The 12,883-nt window shown below is 60.0% G+C and overlaps 1 protein-coding gene across 7 annotated transcripts in view; it reads left to right on the top strand.

Annotated features, from left to right (window-relative positions):
• BAIAP2 (BAR/IMD domain containing adaptor protein 2) overlaps nucleotides 1-12,883 on the top strand; it is a 41,330-nt gene that overhangs the window by 21,681 nt on the left and 6,766 nt on the right. For 3 of the 7 annotated variants that reach the window (XM_068654796.1, XM_068654798.1, XM_068654797.1), the window contains exons 7-12: nucleotides 7,040-7,192; nucleotides 9,320-9,547; nucleotides 10,092-10,293; nucleotides 10,908-11,109; nucleotides 11,225-11,293; nucleotides 11,594-11,756. In XM_068654796.1, the coding sequence (XP_068510897.1) occupies nucleotides 7,040-7,192; nucleotides 9,320-9,547; nucleotides 10,092-10,293; nucleotides 10,908-11,109; nucleotides 11,225-11,293; nucleotides 11,594-11,756 (1,017 nt within the window). Of the gene's footprint in view, nucleotides 1-7,039; nucleotides 7,193-9,319; nucleotides 9,548-10,091; nucleotides 10,294-10,907; nucleotides 11,110-11,224; nucleotides 11,294-11,593; nucleotides 11,757-11,997; nucleotides 12,097-12,883 lie in introns of all 7 variants that reach the window. The other 4 variants (XM_068654801.1, XM_068654803.1, XM_068654799.1 and 1 more) reach the window with 2 other exon arrangements.

Here is a 12,883-nt window from a genome sequence, read left to right as displayed (position 1 = left end):
CTGCCCCAGCTGCGTACAGCCCAGGGGTGATGGTGATGGTTTGCTCCTGCCATGGCACGGCAGCAGCAGGGCTGTCGTTGTGCCTGCACCGCTTCTTTGGGCAAAGAAAACCAGGATCAGGCTTTCATTCTCTTAATCTTTCAGCAGTAAGTGTTTAGGAAGCGCTTATCTCTGAAAAAAAAAAAAAAAAAAAAAGCCTCATGAAGAGCTTTAGCTTAAAGAGCCATGAAACTGCTCAACTGCTTCCACCGCCCCCCCCCCCTCCCAGCTCACGGATCAAAATAAGTTAATTTGCAGAATTCAGTCAAGAGGGGGGTTCTCCCTCAGTGTGCTGGCTGGGATGCAGAAGAGGAGGAAGGAGGAAAGTGTTCAGGGCAGCCTTGAGCCCGTTCCTGGGTTTTTGGCAGCTCCGTCGGCTCCTGCCCATGCGGGGGCTCGGCCGTGCTGCTGATCCAGGGAGCGATGTGCAGGCTGGGCAGGGGAAATGCCGAGTGCTGGGGCTTGGAAAATGCCATGTAAAAAAAAAAAAAAAGCAGGAGGAGCTGGGGCCAGGCACTTGCAGCAGCTCCGGTGCTGGGGGAGCCGCTCGTGCCGCAGCGTGGGGTCGTGCTGCGTAAAAACTTCTCCAGCATCTCTGCAGCAGGGAGCTGTGTGCGGCTTTGTTCGCCTGGCACGGAACCATCCCCGTGGCCAGTGCTGAAGCTCAGCCAGGAGGAGCCTCCTCGGAGGCTGCTGGAGGCACCTCCTGGGCTCGTGGGATGCTGGAGTCAGCTTTGAGCTGGTGCCTGGGGAGCTTGGGCAGAGCCAGCTGGAGCTCCCCGAATGCGGCTCTGAGCATTGCCTTGGCCTGGAGTGGGAGAGGTGCTGCTGGCAGAAACATCCTGGTAGCTGCATCAGTCATCCCGTTCAATAAAGCAATAAAATCTTGCTCTTCCTTTGAAGACTCATCCACTTAAGGCACCGGAGCACTCAGCAGCCGGGAGGCTGGCGCTCCGTCATCGTCCCTGCGCTTCCTGCTGTGGGAAGCAGAACTGCTCCCCTCCGCCTCGCTGCTGCTTGCTGAGTGACCACAGCTTGTGCCCTGCTGCGAGGGACGTGGTGGGGCCAGCCCCACGTGGCAGCTCCAGCATCCAGCTCCTGCTGCGGGGTCAGGGTTTTTAGGGCAGGGGGCAGAGAAGTGGTGCCAGGGCGCCAACCTGGCCTGGGTGCTGCAGCCTGTGCTGAGCTGCTTTAAAAAAAAAAAAGCCTTGGATTGTCTCCTCTCCATCTTCAAAGCAGATTTTCCCCCTTTATAAGGCAGGAAAAGCAGCTGATGTTCAGCAAGTGCTGCACCTTGCTTATTATCTGGAGGACAGAGCTGGGGATTGCTCGGGGCAGTGAATGTGGTGCATGGAGAGGGCACGGGGCTTGGCCCCAGATCCCACATTGTGCCCATGTCCTGCAGGCACTGCCTGGTGGAGCTTAATCCATGAGAAGGGGCTTCATCACAGCACTGAGATGGTTCCGAACCGAAACCCCTGGTGGTTTTCAAGGAAGACCACTCCTGTGCCTTAAAAGCAGCCCCAAGCGCAATTAGGCTGCTGTAGGGATTTTTTTCAGCCTGTCATGGTCAGCAGACGCTGCGGTTACGGGCTGTTACTGCTGAATGTGGCAGTAAAAGCCAGGGGTTTATTTCTCGTGAATCAGTCCAGAGCTGCTGTTGTACATGAGGAATGAAAGCTGGGACCGCAGCGAGGCAGCCGCTGCCTCAGATCTCCTGCCCTCATTATGGAGTTGCTGAGATTTTCTTGACCTGTGTTCAAATCCGGGAGAATAAACCAATTCCGTTCGCTTCGTGTCCCTTATAAAGAAGAACAAAAACAAATATTAAGATGAAACAGTCATCAAGGAGCCCAAACTGCTGTAACTTCATTACACGCTGGTGACGGCTGAGGCACAAAATCGAGGTCACGCTGGGTTTTTAGGGCCTTGATTGAATCAGTGCACCACCGAGGGAGCTGCGCTGGCCCGAGCAGTTCCTCACCCCCTGGTAGTGCTGTGAGCAATTGGATTGCTTGGTGAGGCCGGTGGGGCAATTGGATTTATTTTTTTGGGGGGAGAGGAGGGCACAGTGCCCAGTGTTGGGGTAATATGGGGGGCACGTGGCCGAGCTCGGCTCCTGCCTGCGTCCCCCCTGCCATCCCCCTCTGCTCCTGCAGGGATGCTGCAAGCGTTAAACGCCCCTGTGCCAAATAGCCCGGAGGTTTTTATAAACTTGTGTAATTGGAACCTCGTTCTGATATTCCCACCAGGAGAAGTAATTTTTAGCCATAGGTCAAGAAGCACTAACTGACGAGGAGTTTGTGCAAACCAGGTTACGAGGGCTTATGTAAAAGTCAAATAGGGAAGAATTATGTAAAAGCTCTGGCTCCAGATAACCGGCTCCAGCTTTTCGCCAGCTTTCAGCCCGGCGAAGCTGAGTCCCAACGCAGTGGTTACCCACGTGTGCTCCATACAGCCCAGCAGCTTCACCTCCCGCAGCTCAGGACCTGGTGGGAGAACCCCCTGGAGCCCCGAGGCTTCAAGATCTGGTCCTACACATCCTAAAGCAATTGCTACACCCCTCAACCGAGTGGTTTTCTATATAAATGAAGTTAAACCCTTTTTTTTTCTGTTTTCTTTTTTTTTTTCCTCTTTGGCTGAGAAGCCTCATGCTGCTTCTGGAAGGCTGATCCCCCAGCCCAACGTGCAGCTTTTGGGGCCGTGCCCGACGTGCGTTTTGGCCACAGATCCCACACACCAGGGGTTGCCCTGCGGTGTCCCCAAGCTGCGGGGACGTTCGCAGCGGCTGGCGAAGCTCTGCACAGCCCGCTGAGGCTCTCGCAGCTCGTTCCCTGAACGTTTTATGTAACACCACGTGTGCGGAGCTGTACAGGAATAGTAGAAGGATGAGGCTGCTGCCCCGCGGAACAGATGTGAGATAGAAAGAGAAATGGGGGAGGACAGCGTGCCTCGGGGAGAGGGACGGGAGGCCGGTGGCTGGGCAGCGGGGCGCTTCTTGGCCTCGTGTTTCACCTCGGATAACCGCTGATGCCGTGGCTCTCTGGGCATCTGCTCGCCCAGCGAGCTGCTTCTCATAGGGAAAAAACATTTTCTCTCTCTTTGGAAGAGGTCTGCGGGCTCTTTGGGGCACGGGAGCAGCTGTTTTACAGCAGCTCCCCAGCTGGGAGCCAGCGTGGGGCTCGGTCTGGGATGGGAACAGTGGGCTCCCCCAGCGAGGAGGGGTTTGAGCTGTTTCGGGGATGCCGTGTACCCTGATGCCACGTACCCCTGAGTGCTTTTCCTGCCTTGTTTGGAGGCAGCAGCTTTGAGCACAGCGTGCAATGCGAGGCCGACCCCTGCCTGAGGTGTTGCAGCCTGCAGAGGGGCTGGCACGCGTCCTGCACTGCGGGGCACGGCTGGACGCAGGTTTTACCCAGCCCTGTATAAACCCAGGCCAAGGAGCTTAACTCGTGTGCAGGAACCGAATTCTGGAGACAAAGGGAACCCATTTCCCTCCCCAGGAGCCGGGGGGGCTGAGCACCCCCAGAGCTCTTCTCAACTTTGACCCTGGGCTGTGCTAGGGCTCGAGCTGCTCCTCCTTGGGGCTGTGGCAGCTTAGAAGCTCTTCCTCTGTTAATCAGCCTAGCTCCTTTCCTATTTTATCTCATTACTTTCTAATTATTCTCCCTTGTGGTTCCTTAAATAAATCCCCATTTCTCGTGTTTACTTCTGCTGGATGTTCCAGCCTGCCCCTATCAGGCCAGCACAGCTTGCAGGCTCCTCTCCCTTCTCCTCTTCCCTCAGCCTTTTCTCCCTGCTGCTCTGCTCTCTTCTCGTCCCCAAAATCAGGCTCTTGTCTGGGATACCACGAGGACACGGTCCCCTCCCTGCTCTGCATTAATCTCAAGGCCACTCACTGCCCCAAAACGTGCCCGTAGTGCTTTGATTTTGTGGTCCCTGGGTTTTTTGCCGTGCCCTAAGCAGAGCCTGGCTCCCGCCTGGTTTGGTCCCCGTTGGCCTCGCAGCAGTTCCCTCGCTCAGCCCATTTCACAGACATTGGCAGCGCTGATAAAAGATCTGTAATGGTGATTTTCACAGCGCTGAGGTGATTAGCATTGCCCTTGGCTTATATTCATAACTGATCTTTGTGTTCTTGCCTCGGATAGAACGGTTGGAGCTAATTTTCTTCATCACAGCCGTGTTATTAGAGACTCGAGCGAAATTCAGTAAATGCTGCTGCTTCGCCTGCACTACCAGCACCGATTGCAGCGTGTGCTTGAAGAGAACCCAGGTCCTGACATCTGTTGGCAGCCCTTTCACCTTCACACCTCCAGCTGTCGGCTGTGAGGATGCTGTTAGCCCGAGCAGCAGGACCTCGGTGCGCCCTGGCTTTCCTGCAGCAGCGATGGCAGCGGCTGGGTCCCTTTGCAGCATCTGCTCTTTTTTTGTGTTTCCTTGTTCCAAACTGCCTGACGTGTGGGGGGAACTGGGAGCAGCTCCCGTGCACGGCCCCTTTGTGGTGCTGCTGGCTGGACCCGTGCCCTGCGCCCCGCTCGCTGCCCTGGGCAGCTGGGTGAGCCCCAGGAGCTGGCTCCTGCCACCTCGCTAACTGGGTCAGCAGAGCTGCTGAAGGCGAGGTGGATGTGCTCAGGAGTGGGGGAAGGGGGGGTTATTTGAGGCCTCTCCAACCTAGAAACCCAGAAAAGCTTTTCTGGAGCTGCCGGTGCGCGCGCTGGCTCCCGGCACCGTGAGCACTGACCGGGCTGGCACCATCTCAGGTGGCCCGGCCACAGGTGGGGCTTCTCCCCTTTAGGCTGGGATTTTTATTTAGGTGATGCTTAGCATCTGAATTTAATCTGGCAGCCTAAATCAAGCTCTGAAACAAACTCCAAACTGGAAAGGTGCATGCTGGCAGGCTTCTGTTGGGAAGCGGTGATGGTGCCGCTGCGCTGCAGGAGCCCAGGCACGCACCTCCAGCTGCAAAACGCACGGATGGGACGTGGGACGTGGGGTGCCCCAAAGGACCCCCCAGGAACCAGGCTGGGAGGCAGAGCTGTCACTCCTGCACGTGGCAGCAGGTAACCCTAACGAGAGACAGCGCTCTCCTTGGCGTATGGTAGGGAGAGCGTGCGCTGTGCTCTGCACCTTACTTTTTCCCGTGCGTCTGGCACAGTTAGTGAGGTTTTATTGAAATTGTGTTTCAGTGCATTGTCTGAAAGCCCATTTCCATTTGAACAACTCCAAAATGAAAGCTAGCTGGTGAATAAGAGGTGGCGTTCGCCATTTTGTAATGTAATAAAGTGTAAAAACCAGGGCTCTGCATAAATCAGCGGCACATCGTGCTTATTTCCATAAAGTATATAAAGCAGTGAGAATCCTAAATTTAGAGCGCAAGCTCTCTGCTTGCAAATCAACATGTTCTAACTGGCTGCAGCCATTAAGGCGAGCCTTTCCTTAGCTAAATAATTAAAAGTATACTTGCGAAACAAGATTGAAATCAGGGATGTAAATAAGACCGCCTTGCTCGATTCGGTCACAATTAGAACTTGAAAGTTTACCGTTGCTGGGAAGTTCTGCTCGCCTGGCATGGCAAGGTGCTGTGCGCCCGTCCTGAGCTCCTCACCTTCCTTGATGGCCCATTTAGGGAATTAAACCGGCTCGGTTTAGGTTGGGGGTTTGCTCTCCAGGGAGGGTGCTGTGCGTGTGGGGCGCTGGGACTCCGGCTCTGCCGCAAACCCCCTTTGAAGTCCGGGCTGTGACTTAATCTCACGGCTTTGTTGAGGTTTGTTCCATTTTGTGCCTGCTAATAAATACCGTAGCTTGCTAAAAATAACTGTTAAACATGAAGAAAGGAGAAAAGCTGCTTTGGGCCCTGAATTTCCAGTTTAATTCCCTTCCCAGGGAAGCTCAGACTTCCAGGTTTAGCAGTGCTGGAGGTGCACGGGGCTGCTCGTGGCTGTCCCGTGGTGTCACCCTACGAGGTGCTGGTGTCCTGCCTGCTCCATGCAGGGCAGGGCACAGCTCGTGGTGAGCACGATGCCCCTCAGGGATGCTCGGTGGTTGCTTCTGGACCACTTCAAGGGCGGCAGCTCCTTGCTGAGACAAACCAAGGGCAGGGAGTGGGGAGGAAGAGGCTGGTTGAGGGAGATGGGGGCATTTTTTGTCCTCTGGTGTGCTGGTGGATGTGACCGTGGAGGGTACCCTGCTGCTCTGAAGCCCTTCTTTGTGCTGTGATTGCACTGCGTGGCTCTGCCCCACGTGCTGCTTTCCTGCTCCCTACCAAAACCTACACGAACGTGCCCTGTTCCTGCTGGCACAGCCTGTGCGGGCGCAGCCGAGCTGGCAGAAGTCACGTAGGTAGAGCAGGAGCCGTGCCAGCAGAGGAGCCTCCTTCTGCCACGTCTGCAGCATCTCAGCCTGCTGCTGGCGGTGCTCTGGCGTCTGCCTGGCCCCCGGGGGTGCACCAGCATCAAGGAAAGGTGCTCAGCAGGCAGGGAGCCCTGTGCTGGTCCCGTGTGCCGGGGGTGATGCCGTGCGCCAGGCTGTGCCAACCTGCAGCGCTGCCCTGGCTTCGTGTGCTTTGCTTACCCAGGCTGTCCCAGGGGGGTGCAGGAGATGGGTGGGGGCTGCGGGAACCTTCTGCTAGCTTGGGATTGGGGGGGAAGCCTGGGGGCAGCCTCGCCAGCCCCCGCTGGGGCTCAGGCACCCGTTTGGTGAGAGGGCGGCTGCACGGGTACAGCTCGTCCTGCCCGCCCGCGCGCTCCCGGCCCCCGTGCTGAGTCAGCGCCTCTGCGTGGGGGGGCTCTGATGAGTAAGGGCGGGCTGGGGGGGACGTGCAGGCACACGTGTGTGTGTGTCCTGTGCTGGGGGCCTCCCACGGGCACCCCCCAGGGCTGGCCCCACCGCTCACCCCATCCCTCGGGATGCTGCGGGTCTCGTCCCCTGCTAACGGGGCTGTGGGCGCTCGCTGGGCGAAGGGGTAACCGCAGCCCCCTCTGTGCTTCTCTGCCCCCTCCAGTACATCGAAGCCATCAGCAACAAGCAAGGGGAGCTGGAAAACTACGTCTCGGACGGGTATAAGACGGCTCTGACGGAGGAGAGGAGACGGTTCTGCTTCCTGGTGGAGAAGCAGTGCGCGGTGGCGAAGAGCGCCATCACCTACCACGCCAAGGTGAGTCAGGGGGGCCCCCCGTGCTCCCCAAACAGCCCCCGCCACCAGCCCCTAGCACAGGAGCAGGGCCGTGCCCTGAGAGCCACGGGTGCCCTGGGGCCGGGGGAGCAGCGAGCCCAAGGGGGGGATGCACCAGCAGTGCCCCCGTCCCTCCTCACTTGCTCGGAGCTGCCCTCGCTCCGATGGGTGCGTGTGTCCCAGGGGTGCTGCTCTGTGCTTTGAGGCAGCTTCAGGCTGCGTGGGGTGGATGGGACCAGGGCTGGAGCCCCGCAGGGTGTCCTGCTGCTCTCTGCCTTCTCCTGGGCAGTGCCAGCCATGGCCTGACCTCGGGGAGGTCACCCAGATTCAGCCCCCCCACGCTCCCCATCCTGCGCACGTTGTGCCCATCGGGCACTCGGTCACTGAAGTTTGAGGGCTTCACCCTGGTGGGGGCTTACCCAGTTGCTCGTGCATCAGCTCCAGGTTTGTAGAAGCAGAAAAAATGCCAAGCAGCAGCATTCCTGCTCCAAGTCCGAGCAGAACTGGTGCCTGTGGGGCAGCGAGGAGGGCTCCCTCCCACCCTCATCACCCCCTGCCCATAGCAGAGGAGGAGGGAACGGAGCCGAGAGCGCTGCCCCAATCACCCACCCACATCCCCTGCACGGGGCTGGGTCCCCATTCCCCCGGGGTGCTGTGACACCGGGCTGGAGCTGAGCCCATCCGAGGGCTGTGAGCGCGTGGATCCCGGCAGCCTCGTGCTCCCCTCCTGCTCGCTCCCCGCTGCCGCCCCCCGGCACTCGCAGCACCCATCTGTCGCCACCACGCCTGGCGCAGGGGAGCAATGGGAAGAGTTGGGCTTAGTCAGCACTGTCCCCGGCTGTGGCAGGGGCTGAATCAATCCCCAGCACATGCAGACTGCAAACGAGAGGTGCAGGAGGAGGGAGAAATGCCCCCTGGAGCGGGTGGGGGCTGGCAGATGCAGTGGCACCGGCACCGGCGTGGCCGCAGCGTGGCCAAGCCCAACGCTCCCTGCAGCAGGGCAGGGAGGGTGGCTGTGCAAGGGGGGGCTGTGTGGGTGCAGCGTGGGCACCAGATCCCACACGTGGGCTTTGAGAGCTGGAAACACCGCGCTGCCACCCTGCCTGGGTGCTGCCACCCTGCCTGGGTGCTGCCACCCTGCCCGGGTGCCGCCGCAGGTGCCCGAGCAGCGAGGTCCGTGGTGGATGGCAGGGAAACTTGGGGATTCTGCACTGGCTTCGGGAGCCTGTTGTGATGTGTCTGGGTCGATCCTGTCTGTGAGAGCAGCCACAAAGCCGTGTGGAGGTGTAAAGTCCCCCCCCTGCAGCTCAGCTCTGCTGTGGGTGTGCATGCGGTGCGTTGCACGGGGGCTGTGCCGTGCGTTTGGCTGGGGAATGACCATGGCGTGGTTATGCTCCTGGGGAGTCTCAGGATGGGATGCGCTGTCCTGAGCCACTGTTGTGTTATCTGGGTAAGGATGAGGCCAGCACTGCCTCTGCCTGGCTGGGAGCAGGGTGCCGAGCTGCCCCGTGCCCTACACCAGCCCTGGAGGCTGTCGGGGCTGAGCAGCCCCAAGCAAAAAGCTCATCTTTGGGGTCTGGGTGCCAGCACACAGCACGGGTGTGATCTTCCCACCTCCGCGTGCAGGAAAGGTGTCACGGGCATCTGCCACCTTGACGTGTCCCTGTGGCTTGTGACGTGAGTGTCCCTGGGCCTCCCGACCCGCAGCTTTATTAGGGTTTTACTGGTGGGGAACGGGGCCGTGGGCACAGAGGTGCCTTGTATGGCCACTGGCTTCTTGCACAGCCCCGCTCCCTGCAGCTTGTCTGTTCTCGAGCTGCCACACACAGGGGATCTCCGTCAGCTGGGGATGGAGTTACCTCCCCCTTCCCTCTATATTTTTTTGTGATCAGAGTGATTTCTTAAATTTTTGGAGCCCAGAAGCAGCAAATCCCTGTGTTCCACCTTGTTTGTGCCCTGCGTGGAGGAGCGCATCAGTCGTGCTGCCCAAATGTGGATGCTCTCTCATCAGATCCTTCCCTGCCCTGGCTCCCTGCACCCTCTCACCTCGCTCCCTGCACCCTCTCACCTCGTTCCCTGCACCCTCTCACCTCGCTTTCTCCCTGGCAGGGGAAGGAGATGCTGACGCAGAAGCTCCCCCTGTGGCAGCAGTCCTGCTCCGATCCCAACAAGATCCCGGACCGCGCCATCCAGCTGATGCAGCAGATGGCTGCCAGCAGCAATGGCACCATCATGCCCAGCCCTCTGTCTACATCCAAGTCCAACCTCATCATCTCTGACCCCATCCCCGGTGCCAAACCTCTCCCTGTCCCCCCGGAGCTGGCACCTTTTGTCGGAGTAAGTATCCGGGAGGTGGAGGTTGCCCTGCCCTTCCGAGCAAAGCCGGAGGGATGAGCCCAGGCCAGCGGCACCGTGGTCCTCAGCAAGTTGCTTTTGGATGGATGGGTGCATGGGGCTGGGCACCTCCATCCTGCCTGGGGCTGTCGGGGGGCTGCGGGGAGCCCACGGGCTGGGAGCGGAGCTGTGGGGCCGTGCCGAGGCACCCTTGGGGGAAAGGTGCTTGGGGTGAGCCTCGCGTGGTGGAAATACCTTTCAGAAGGGGGTCACCTGCCTGATGTTGGGGTGTGAGCTGAGCAGTAGGGTTTGGGAGGGATTTATGGGGTGTGACGCGGCTCGGAGGGGTGCAGTGCCGTAGAGGTGGCCCCGCTCCCTTCCCCAGAAGAGTTTGTATCGGGTAGGGAACCGAACCCAATGGGGTCAGGCTCTGGTCTGCCATCAGCTGCGTTCCCTGGCACCGCGTCCCTGCCCGGGGAGCTGCTGGGGGTGCCCTGCTGCTGAAGGCATCTCCCGTCTTCCCCCCCCTCCTCTCCTTTCTCCCTAGCGCATGTCGGCGCAGGAGGCCATGCCGGTGGTGAACGGAGCCTCGGGCACAGACAGTGACGATTACAGCCACTGGGCTGAGGTGAAGCCAGCACAGCCCAAATCTTTATCTCCTCCCCAGCCTCAGAAGCAGCTGAGCGACTCTTACTCGAACACGCTTCCAGTTCGCAAAAACGTGCAGCCGAAAAACAGCTACGCCTCAGGTGAGGCTCCCCCAGCCCCGGGGGGTCACCCCGATGGGTGGCGGGGTCCCTTTGTTAGCGGTGGGGTCCCTTCGTTAGCGGCAGGGTGGTGACGAGCAGGGTGCCACCGCTGTGGTGCCAGGAGCTGAGCAGAGCCAGGCTCTGGCACAGCTCGCTGGAGAGCGGTGTCTCAGCCCCCGGGTGGGATTTCCAGGAGGAAAACGTTGAGAAAATGGGAAGGAGAGCGGGCAGGGAATGCTCATACAGGGAGGCTGCTCCTTTATGGGGCTGTTGGATGGTGCCGAGAACAGCAGCTGGATCCTGCCTGGATCCATGGATCTGTGAGGTCCCAAGGGACTGGGGCAAGCTGCCCCATGCGGTGAGAGCCCAAAACCCTGTGGGATGGTTTCGGTGCCGCGGGTGGAGGCAGGCAGAAGGGACGTGGGGGATGCTGGAGAGGGGTGGGCGATGTGCGTACACCCTGGGGAGCAGCCGCTGCACAGGGAGGTGTCAGGAGTGCAAATCAGCCACCAGAAGTGTTGGGGGGTAGGGTAAGGGAGCCAGACACCTGGCTGTGCCCGGACACGGTGACGGGTGAAGGACTCGGCCCTTTTTTGGTCCTTGTCTCCTGCCAGCCGAAAACAAGACGCTGCCGCGCTCCAGCTCCATGGCCGCAGGGCTCGAGAGGAACGGCAGGACGAGGGTGCAGGCCATTTTCTCTCACGCTGCCGGAGATAACAGCACCCTCCTGAGCTTCAAGGAGGGCGACCTCATCACGCTGCTGGTGCCGGAGGCCAGGGATGGGTGGCACTACGGGGAGAGCGAGAAAACCAAACTGTGAGTGCCGCGGCCACCCCGAACCCCCCGGGGCTGGCTCCAGGAGGGCTCAGCCTTTTCTGACACCTCCATCAAAAGCGTCAGGTTGGCTTCATCCCCTGCCTTTTTCTTTCAGGAGGGGCTGGTTTCCTTTCTCCTACACGCGTGTCCTCGACAACGATGGCAGCGAGCGGGTGCACACGAGGTAGGAGCACCGCGTGCCAGCACCGGGCAGGGCTGCGGGGGCTTTGTGGGACGGGGACCCTCCGCTTCTCCCAGCCCTCATCAGGGTGCTGCCTCGGGACAGGGATATTCTGCTTTGCCCCGCACATGGGGGAGCAAAGGGGAGCAGGGAGGGAAGGGATCCCCATGAAGGGCTCCGTGCATTTCGCCCTCATCCGCGGCGCTGCTCGGTGCCACCGAGGGCTTGCTGGCCAAGGTGGCTCGGTGACACATCCCCCATGGGCTGGGCTGCTGCTGATGGCCCTGCTCTGCCCCCCTTCAGCCTGCAGCAGGGGAAGAGCAGCAGCACGGGCAACCTGCTCGACAAAGACGACATCGCCATCCCTCCACCTGATTACGGCATGTCCTCGCAAGCCTTCCCGTCGCAGAACGTCAACACCTTCAAGCAGAGGCCGTACAGCGTGGCCGTGCCCGCCTTCTCCCAGGTGAGCCCTGACAGCCTGTAGGGCTTTGCCGGTGCTGGGGGGGGATTTTTTTAAAAATGGGAGGTGATTGAGCGAGCCCCAGAGCCTTGATCTCTGCTGGAGCCTGCAGCTTTTCGTTCCTAGCCGTGGTTTTAAAGCAGAAGGAAAGGCGTCGAAGCGCGCGCTTGGTGTTCGCGTGGCGCAGGGCGCGTGGCGGTGAATGGGGGCTCCTCTCCAACAGGCCTGTGTTCGTTGTTTGTAGGACTACCTTATGCCCTATGGTTGTGCAATTAAAGACTATTCCAGTGGCCTCTGCCAACCACCCTCCGCCCACTACAAGCCTTACGCTAGGTCGACAGCTGTAAGTCCGCACGTGCGCAAGGTTGCCATTGGGGCTGGCGGGCAGCTTGCGCCTGGCCCCCTCGTGCCCAGCCCCTTCTGAGCCTCTCCCCTGGAGGAGAAGAGGATGGGGAAGTGGCAGGAGAGGAGCTGGGGGCAGAGGATGGGCCAGTTTGGCTCACCTGCACAGAACGGGGCAGGACACGAGGTGCGATGGCACAAAACGGCACCGCGAGACCCCAATGGCCAACACTTGCCAACTCCGTGGGAGCCTCCCACCAGAAACGAGCTGCTCACGGGGAGCTGGAAGCGTTTTCTCCTGGCCGTGCTGGCTCAGTTTGGTGGCTCCAGGGACACGAGTGCCACTGGACACCGGTGACAGTCCCACAGGGACCTGGGGCATGGGGTTGGGGCAGACCTGGCCGGGGTTTCCCCCGCCAGCAGTGTCCAAACCCAGCACAGGGCTTCTGGTTAAGGAGTTAGGGGACGGTGTGTGGTGAGGAGGGCAGCATAGCCTGGCTGTCTCTGCAGGGACGGGACAAACGCAGCCCCACTCCATGCCAGGGGAAGCCAGGCAGGGTTTGCTGATGGATTTGGGGTTTCAGGAGCATTCCCAGGGCAGTGGGAACACGGGCAGCAGCTCCAGGTCCTTCCTGGCAGGATCCCGTTTGGCACGGGGAGCTGAGCTGCTCACAGCCAGACCCCGGGGCACGTCCTCATCCGGAGCACAGCATCCTCACGGGATCACCTCCCAGCCCCGTTCCCACATGTCCCAGACTGAGCGCCAGCTGAAGGGGAAAACGGTCCAA

The sequence above is a fragment of the Anas acuta genome, chromosome 18 (assembly GCF_963932015.1).
Source record: "Anas acuta chromosome 18, bAnaAcu1.1, whole genome shotgun sequence".
In the NCBI taxonomy this organism is placed as follows: domain Eukaryota; kingdom Metazoa; phylum Chordata; class Aves; order Anseriformes; family Anatidae; genus Anas; species Anas acuta.
Note: the sequence above shows the minus strand (reverse complement) of the source record. Positions and strands in the feature narration are given on the sequence as shown.